The sequence below is a fragment of the Fukomys damarensis genome, unplaced genomic scaffold, assembly GCF_012274545.1.
Source record: "Fukomys damarensis isolate Sample0158 unplaced genomic scaffold, DMR_v1.0_HiC HiC_scaffold_16, whole genome shotgun sequence".
NCBI classification, from domain to species: domain Eukaryota; kingdom Metazoa; phylum Chordata; class Mammalia; order Rodentia; family Bathyergidae; genus Fukomys; species Fukomys damarensis.
The window spans coordinates 73,773,816-73,782,880 of record NW_022900928.1 but is presented as its reverse complement, the minus strand read 5'-3'; the positions used below and the strand labels follow the sequence as shown (position 1 = coordinate 73,782,880).

General features: G+C 42.7%; 1 protein-coding gene across 1 annotated transcript; it reads left to right on the top strand.

The window, feature by feature from the left end:
• The first annotated feature begins 5,390 nt into the window (after positions 1-5,390).
• On the top strand, positions 5,391-8,298 carry LOC117286267 (prostate and testis expressed protein 2-like). The gene is made up of 3 exons (XM_033763955.1): positions 5,391-5,432; positions 7,611-7,812; positions 8,120-8,298. The coding sequence occupies exons 1-3, from the start codon at positions 5,391-5,393 to the stop codon at positions 8,296-8,298; spliced, it is 423 nt and encodes a 140-aa protein (XP_033619846.1).
• The last annotated feature ends 767 nt before the right edge of the window (positions 8,299-9,065 follow it).

The window sequence follows — 9,065 nt, the reverse complement described above, 5'->3', positions numbered from 1 at the left end:
CCATATTAGTCTCGGTCTTCCATCACTAAGTTCAGAGATAACAGTTATTGGGAGTCACCTTGAGCAGCCAAAGGACCCTCATGCTAACTCCTCACATAGAGACTGAATTGCATTTGTGATATGCTCACTCTGTGCCTTGTGAATTTAAGGCCAATTTTTCAAGGTTTGCCTTGGACAATACTCCAGGTAGCACAGTTCATATTCCTTTTTCTAAATGGACTTCCTCTTAACTCTTGCTGCTTAGAACTTTAATTCAGTCTACTGGCTCAGTAATTTGTGCTCCAATACCTTCTGCATCATTTACCCTAATCTATGACTTGAGATCACCTCGAGGTAGCCATAGCAAGCCCAAGGCAGGCTCACTGACATTCAGCTCAGGTCTCAAGGACACCCTTGGGGTCTCCTTCTGCTGTGCATGCTTTAATGCTGTGGTCACTGTGGGAAGCTTCTGTTCCAGGTTGGTGTGGGACAGCATGCAAGGTGACCTTCTTTGAAGGTGATAATCAGGGAGCAGGGCAAAATTCCCCTTTGCCAAACCCCCACTCCCAGAGCTCAATAGGGAGATATGAAATATTTCTTATCTCACTGTTCTGTCTAACTACCCCAACCTCGACCTTTTCTCCTAGGACTGGAAAAGCAGAGGGTATTTCATTGTTTTCTTTCTTTGAATCATACATCCTCTATGGCAATAGAGTAAATCTGGATCTTATAGTCATATAGGGCCTCTACCCCTCTATCTCAAAGGCATTTTCTCTGAGCTCCTCAGTTTTGGTTGTTAAAAGTCTAGTTAAAGAAATTTAGCCATCCCTCTAATTGTCTGACTTCTGAAGTAGGTATCTTCGGCATAATTGGATTTCAAATATCAATCTGAATATTTATGATGTGACTTTATTTTACTTTCCTTGGAAACAAATCCCAATTCACTTCAAGGCTATAAAATCAGATGCTGTAGAAATTAAAAGTAAAATACTTTTTATTGTGTTTCTTAATACTTTCTTCCATTCTCAGAAGCCTCAAGACCGGTGTTAGGGATGTTGGTTGTTAGGCCAAACCTATTTACCTTAGCACCTGTCAAGAAAGCAAAGGTTAGACTCTAAGCTTATATGTTCTTCATGCTAATATGTCTGTTCTTCCTTATTTCTCTTAAATTATTAGTGAGAAAATTTCAGAGCTCTTCTTCTGAAATCTAACGATCATCTGTTGTGAAGATCATTAACCATCATTCTTTCCAGCATATACTGAATTCCCAAACTGTTGTGTTTTCCTCTAACCTCAGCACCTAGGCAGAAATTTTTCTGTATGATACATACTTAGAAACTGAGCATGTTAATTTCTGCTACTATCTACAAAGGTGCAATACTCAGGTCAGAGCTGCTGAGGGATTGGCATCTATGGCTTTGAAGCCATGGGTGGTATCTAACCCAAGTGCCATTGGCTGGCTAGCTCTTATGCTTGGCTGCCCTTCTGTGTCAGGGCTGTCTGCCTCCCTCTCTTCAGTGGCTTGATCCAGGAACAAGTCAAACTCCTACTATTCAGGCTTTCTGTCTGTGCTTCCTGTAAATCCCTTTCAGGGGAATTTTCTTGCAATTAGTTTTGAGAGTAAAGGGGATTTGTATTATCATGGCCACTCCTATGTCAGCCAAGTGCTGTCACAGATGGTCCACGCTGTTGTTTCTCCAGCAGAGCCCCTGTTGGAGACTGAATTGTGTCTCTCATAAGACCATATGCTGAACCCAGTATGATATATAACTGTATTTGGAGATAAGATCATGGCTAAATGGCAGTATGTAGGCTGGATTGAATCCAATGACTACTGTCCTTATTAAGAACAGAGATACTAGGGATTTGTATACACAGAGGAAAGATCCTCCAAGCCAAAGAGAGAGGCATTAGGAAAAACCAACACTGGCAGCACCTTGATCTTGAACTCCCAAACTGTGAGAATATAAGTTTCTGGTATTTAAGCACCCTGTCTGTGTTATTTTATGATAGTTCTAGGAAACTCATACAGAATGCTGTTACCAATGTATGAATCACATTAAGAGACTGTGCCCCTTTGTGATCAGAGTCATTCTGTGACTTTGATGTCCTCTTCAAGCCTTTCTGTAAGAGCTAAGGAGTTGAGTTCCTGTCCTTATCAAGGTTAGGGAGATATGACAACACTCATAATTAGGCATTTGGGAAAGGATTGAGGACTGGCAGGATTGACTCAACATTCTGCATTTTGGAAATTGTGCCTGACTCTGGGCTTGGTCTCAGATTAGGTTCTCTTCTAATCCTCCAAGACCAGCACCTAATAGGCATTCCAGAAGAAAAACTGAGCCTATAAGTTTGTGTCTAGAGAAAAGAAGGTATACAGAGAATTTCAGAAAATGCCTGAGAGAAGGAAAGCCTTCAGATAGGGTAAAAACACAGGAGATCACCCAGACATGTCTGTGGGATTCCTTGGCATCTGTACAATCCTCTGAGTGTATCTTTGGTCTTTGGTCACTCTGGGTTGCAGAGGTCCAGCTCTCACCTTCTATCAGTGATGCAGAGTTCAGCTAATTTCCTAGCTGTTCACCAATCTGAAATAAACCACACTGTTCCTAACTTCAAAGTTCATCTAGAAGACAGTGTTCTTGATCTCCTGCCCACGGCAACATGCAAGCCACATCTGAGGCTTATCAGTAGTTGACCTTTACCGGGCCATTCCTTCAGCCACTCCCACTGCCAGTTCTTTTCCCTTTGCCCACCAGAGCATTACCTATAAGCCCTGGCCTGATGCCCTTCCTGACAGGTGACCTCTGAGAGTGAATGCTGTAGGTGGAAGCATCTGAAATCAACTCTGGTGGGGGGCGGGTCTGTGTGGTTCCTGAGCCCTCCAAATACCAAGTTTTGATGATCTTACCTCAGTTATGTGCTTTGTGTTTTGGCGTGGACAGTACAGATGACACAGCACTCAGGTCACTTTTGCTTGGGGAAATATAAATAATGAATTCCTTAGATTATATTTCACAACCCCAGGACAACCTTGTAACAAATCTGTGTCAACTTGAGGTCAACATTATCACTCTCATAGGCTTTATGTTTAGGTTTTCTTGGGAGGAAGTCGTACCATAGAGCTATAACATCTGGCCTTCTTCTCCTTTGGAATTGCTGACCTGCTGTGGGAAAGCATGAGTAGAGCATTTGCTATAACTGCTCTCTGGGAGCAGCTTGTAGGAACTCTGCATCCCTATACATGACCTTCCTAAATGTGGTGTTCATTGCTAGATGGGGGCCTGGGAAGCAGGTGGTCAGTGTGTCGGAACAGCTTGAGGGAATGGGCCCAGGGCAAAGTCTTTTATCCTGAGACACAGATTTTGGTGACTCAATCAAGATAAAGCTGCAGGAGAGGGGGTCATGGAGACTCCCATCAGAGGAGTCTCTGAAGGAGTTAGTTGTTACTACTTTGGGTCTTCCCACAATGCTCACTTCATCAAATTCAATAAGTTAAGCTACTATGCCAGGTATATGGTAGGAGATGTATGTTTTTTGTGTGTCAAATAGACTACATGGCTTCTATGTCCAGTTCCTTCATTTTATACACATGGTAGAATCGCATCTTTCATGGAATCCTCAAGGCTTCCCAAAGCTGGAAAGTTTGTAGGACAATTAAGATAAACAAAATGGAGCTTGATTAGAAGGCTAACTTGGGTCAGCCTTGTAGGAGGAGATAGAATATCCAAGGTTTGCAGATGGGATCCAGGCAGGCAAGACAGTTTCCTGAGGATCTGAGGCAGGACTAAGTGTCAGAATACCTAGTTGTCCGGGCTCCATTTCCTCTGTAGGCTTGGGAATGAGGCAGGTTAGATGTCATGGAGAATTGTGACCATGCTGGTCACACACTTCCTTTTTCTCTCCTGTGTGGAGGCCCTGTCAGTCTGGCTTTATCCTATCAATCCATCTCTAACTTCTTATGGACTCACTGGAACATAATGGTTTTGCTCTTAAGGTCTTCTCCTTGATCTTACTAAGTGCAAGACACTTTGGTTTGATTTTCAGCTGCTTCCCCAGAGGAGCAAAATAATAAAAATATTGGGCTTCCACAAAGGAGCCTAATGTGGCCTCAAATCCATACCTTCCCTTCCTTCTATAGGGGTAGGGGTGGGTACAGGTGGTGTCCCTGGGAAGAATGGGAGCAGGATATGAAGGTATGTCCCACAAAACTGGGTCTAGGAAAGAACGGGGAAAATGCCAAGACTTTGTATAGGTCCATGGATGGAGCGGAGAAGGTTATAGACTTTGGGCCCAGGAGGTGACTTGGGAGGGTCAGAAAAGTTTCTGAGTCTCAGATACCAGAGGTGGGGAGGAAAGGGCAGATTGGGGCAGAGAGGTAGCCTCAGATGCTTCCGGGATTTCTATGCTCATGGAGCTGCTGCTTCAGTCAGGGTGTTAAAAGGCTCAGCAGTTGGCTGAAACTGTGGAGGAGCCCAGATGGCAGGTCTGGGCATCAGGTTTTCACAGGGTTCTTCCCAACAACTGGCTCCTGTGTTTCCTACCAATTCTAGGTGTCACCTTCTAGGAGAAACAGTGGTTTAGGTGGGACAAATTCTAAAATAATCAAGTACAAAAATCAGAATAATATATAGTACAATGTGAACCACAACAATTTAACATGAATTCATGAAACATGTAAAGAAATAATATTGGATACAATTATGGATACAATGTACTCACATTGTTTTTCTTCACAAATAGGGACACAAAGGAGATTTTTATTTGCTCCTTACTAAACTTGATATTTTTCTGATACTCTGGGGAAAGAAATATCGCTTGGACAAATTTTAGGAGAAAGGCTCAAGCTGGGTGGAGTTTGGGATTCCACCCATATGTTTAATCACTGAGCACCCAGGTTCTGGTGCAGGAGCATCTTCCTGGACTGGGATGAGGGCTTCTTTGCTGGAAGACATGAACTTGATGCTCTTAGCTCAAATCATCTGGGACTATGTCCATAGATTACTGTCTATTTCTCACACATTCCAAGTGCAAAACTCATGAAGATGTTCCCCTGAACTGCATGGGAATTGCTTCCTTGACAATGGTATTTAAATTCTAGATCCAAGTCAGACTGTGAGGCCTTCTAATTACAGTTAGATCTTGTTAGTGAAACTGTCTCTTCCAGGAAGAAGAGAGAGAGAGAGAACCATTTTTATTTTTATTTTGTAGAGAATGCCCTTAATTATCCATTCCCTTTCTCACCATTGTCATAATGAGGCTGAGTTGAGCCCACCTGGGTACCTTTCTGTAGGCTGTAAATCCTGTGGTATACTGGGAAGAGAATACCCCAATGAATCAGATAGATGTACATCCTTGTTACTGTGGCAAAAATACATAAACTCTAGAAACCCTTGCTCTGCACTGTTAAGATGAGGTCAGTTATTTCTACATGCACAGAATTTAGATATCAGGTGAGTAACAAACATCCAGAAGAATAGTAAAACCAAGTAAGACCTTATTAAATATTTGTTCCTTTTTCCCCCATTAAACATATGTGAATTCACAAAGTCTTAATAACTACCTAAGATGTATCTGTGATAGTCCTTGCCTTTCATCTATTAGGTCATAGAGGCACAGAGAGGCTCAGTACCTTGTTTGAGGTCATACAGGAGGTAAGTACCAGTCTTCGGCTTCTCTCTCACATGTGTATGGGGAACCTTCATTATAGGAGAGATTGTGCATTGTTGTCACATGTGCCTGGTACTGGCAATGAGCCCACTCAGATAAATAGGTTTCACACTCATTCCCTGCCACAGGGGAAGCTGTCACTGCCATTGCCTGTTTGCTCTGTAAAGATTACCAACTGTAAACTTAAGACTGGGAATTTCATTCCATAGGCTTGGAATTAGGGACAGTCAGTATAAAGACTTCCACCATTCCCTTAAACCGTACAGGTTACCAGCCTCTGATCATGCCATTAATCTTTTCATAAAATATTTCTGATGATGCAGGATAGGAATCTAGGCCTTGAGGAGGAAGAGTAGATTCAAGACCTGAAACTCTGGCATCCATGAAGCTTTCATCTCGTGAACAAGGAGAAACAAAATGGACATAAATGAGGAAAAGCTCTAGAATCACAAACTGGATAAGTACTTTGTAGAGAAATAGGAGGAAAGGCATAAGAGAAGTGTGATCAGGGAGTCGTGCTCTTTTATTTATATACTAGACAGGAGATACCCACGGGAAGGTGGCAGCTGACAGAATGAGGGATGGCAGAACTAAGGTAAAGGCAAAGAACTCAAGTGAGAAAGGTCCCTACTAGTCCTCCCTAACTTCCCTTCCATAGCTGGCATTATTGTCAAGAGCTTCACCTCCTGTCAGATCACCAGGGACATTAGCTTCTGTAGGAGCAGGAACCCTTCTGCTAACTGTGTATTTCAGGATCTGAATTCCTTGCTTTTAATGAGAATCTAATCTTGAAGCACTATCCCTTATCCTTGCCAACTCATACCATCACCCAAACTCATCACCATCATGGAAAAATTGCCTTCTAACAAACTCGACCCTGACACCAAAAACATTGGAGGCTACTGATTTAGGGTCTTTGTTGCCTTAAAAAATTAATGAATTAAGCTCAGGAGAAGCTTGCATGGTATTCATCCCCCCCTCTTGTCTTAGATTGTTTTGTCTCCTTAGTGAGGGATCAAGCACTCAGACAACCTCAGGTGGAATTTTAGGCACCAATCTGGTGTCATGCTCTATGAAGAATGTGGTCTCATGGAGGTCATGTGGAGAGTGGCCCAGAGGGCTGTGCTATCGAAGGAAACTGAGTGACTCACTCACAGTACTTTGCTACCCATTTTATCATACCTGAAAAGATGTCATGGGCATGTGAATTTATACATTTCATGTAGATCAACAAACAGTGAAGAGAACAGAGACCGTGCACCAATGTAAATTAGTAACTTAGGAGAGATCTCAGAAAATGAAATGAGGTATCTGGGTGGGCTGAGTTCCAAGTAGCTGGAGGAGTGAAAAAACAGACAGGATGTACCCTCTTCTGGGAACACTGCAGAGAGGATTCAGGTGTTTTGATCTGAGGTTGATGATTCTGTGATTCCACTGGGATGCCTGAGGGCAGGGGATAGAAATAAATAAATCTGGAACCTCCTATGAGGACCTTCCCAGGAATGAAACCCAGGATGTTTAGGTCGCTTCTGCTGGGAATAGTCATGGTGCTGTTCGAGGTTGAGGGTAAAGACTGGAGAGGGAGGCAAGAGGGTGCTGGAAGAATGTATACAGAGGAAGGAAGGTGTTTATGCACTTGGCTTTTGGTGCTACTGTAAAATGATTTAAAAATAATTTTTCTTTTCTTTTTTACAGGTGTCAAATTTTTGACGACAAAATGTATGGTTCATTTGGTTTGCGGTTCTGGGATAAATAATGTTACAACGAGAAGGGGCATTCTTGAATTATTTAAACATTGACCTATTCTCTTCACTCACTACTCCAGGGTCTTCTTTCTGCCCTCAGCCATGGGGGGGGGGGGGAGTCCTTAATTTTTAGAGGGAGTCATAGGTGTTTGCTGATGGAGGGACTAAAGCTGGGCTGGCACCAACATCCTTTTTGTGATGTTTGCACCACCCTAGCCTTCTGAAGCAGAATCACTTTCCTTAGAGTTCTTTGGTAAAGATTTCTTTTTTTCTTCAGGGCTTCGATACTGTCATGAATGTAAGCACTTTGATGGAGACATATGCCAGACTGGCATGAAAAGCTGCTGGAAGTTTAATGTGTTGATGTATAACAAGAGTTGTTCCACAGAGAACTTTTACTTTTATGATCGCAATACGGGTAAGTGAGAGTTAGAGAAATACACAGAGTATCACCAGTGGTGAGCACAATCCCTGGAGCTGAGGTACAGAGAGAAACTGGGGTCATGGAAGAAGGTGGGGGTGTGGGTTCTCCAGACACAAACCTGCGTGTGGGTTGTGTGGAGGCAGATGTATCTCGGCTGCTCATGATTAGAGAGACACAGACGACATCTACAGCCTTGGGACTCATTGTAGTCTCCAGACAATGATGAGGTCCTGGGGTGAAAATACTGCCACGGAGTTGTTGAGATGAGGCAGTCTGAACACGTCTGCCTTTCTCTCTTTAGGGAGATACCTGTTTCGTTACACAGTACTGTCCTGCAGGCCTTGTGCGGCAGGAATTGTCCAAGTATTCCACGACCTTCTGAGCGAAACATTTTGCTGCACTGAAGACAACTTCTGTAATGACGGCAGTGCTAACTTTGACATAGGAAGCGTAACACTTGGTGAAACAGAAACAGAATAATAAGGAAATAGTTAAGATTTGAAAATGTCTCCCTGTAGTCTTGGCTCTTTCTCTATCCACTGACAGTTTGCATTTTCCCCAAACCTACCCCAATCTCTTCTTTATTCCAATAGACCTAACAGTGGAAGTTCAGTCTTTCCTGTGTTCGTGCTTCTATTAATGAAAAAGGGGAAAGTCATAGGTCACAAATATCTCAACTCTGCCTTCTGATTGAATCGCCAAGATTTTTCTACCTGATTCCTCCATAGTTCCCACTTGCCCTTAGGTTCTGATGCTGAACCTGGGTGAAAGACAAAAATTCTAAAATCTCTTGCACAGGGAATAAGATATTTTTCCATTGAGCTCCAAAAGGAAGATCATCAGAAAGGAGACATTATACAGATAAGGACAAGACATTACAGGAGATCTTAGGAGAAATATCTGGGAGGGGAGTGGATAAGGTATTTGATGACAGGTGGTATAGGGAAGGCTTTAGTTAAGCAGGAGCTTGGGAATGTCAATATGAAATTAAAACTTATGACAGTCATTGTATTTGACAAGCAAGTCATAGTGCCTGCTATCACTTTTTGGAAACCACTGGCCAAGGCTCTTCTGACAGCACAGACATATGCTAGTTTGTTTTCACTCATCTCAGTTTGCTCTCATAGCCAAAGCCAGATATATCAGGGTGAGGATTTCCTTGATTGTTGGCCAGTTATTCCATCGGTTGGGTGTAAGGGATATTTTCCTTGGAAATATTGAAATATTACCATACATTTAATGCAGCA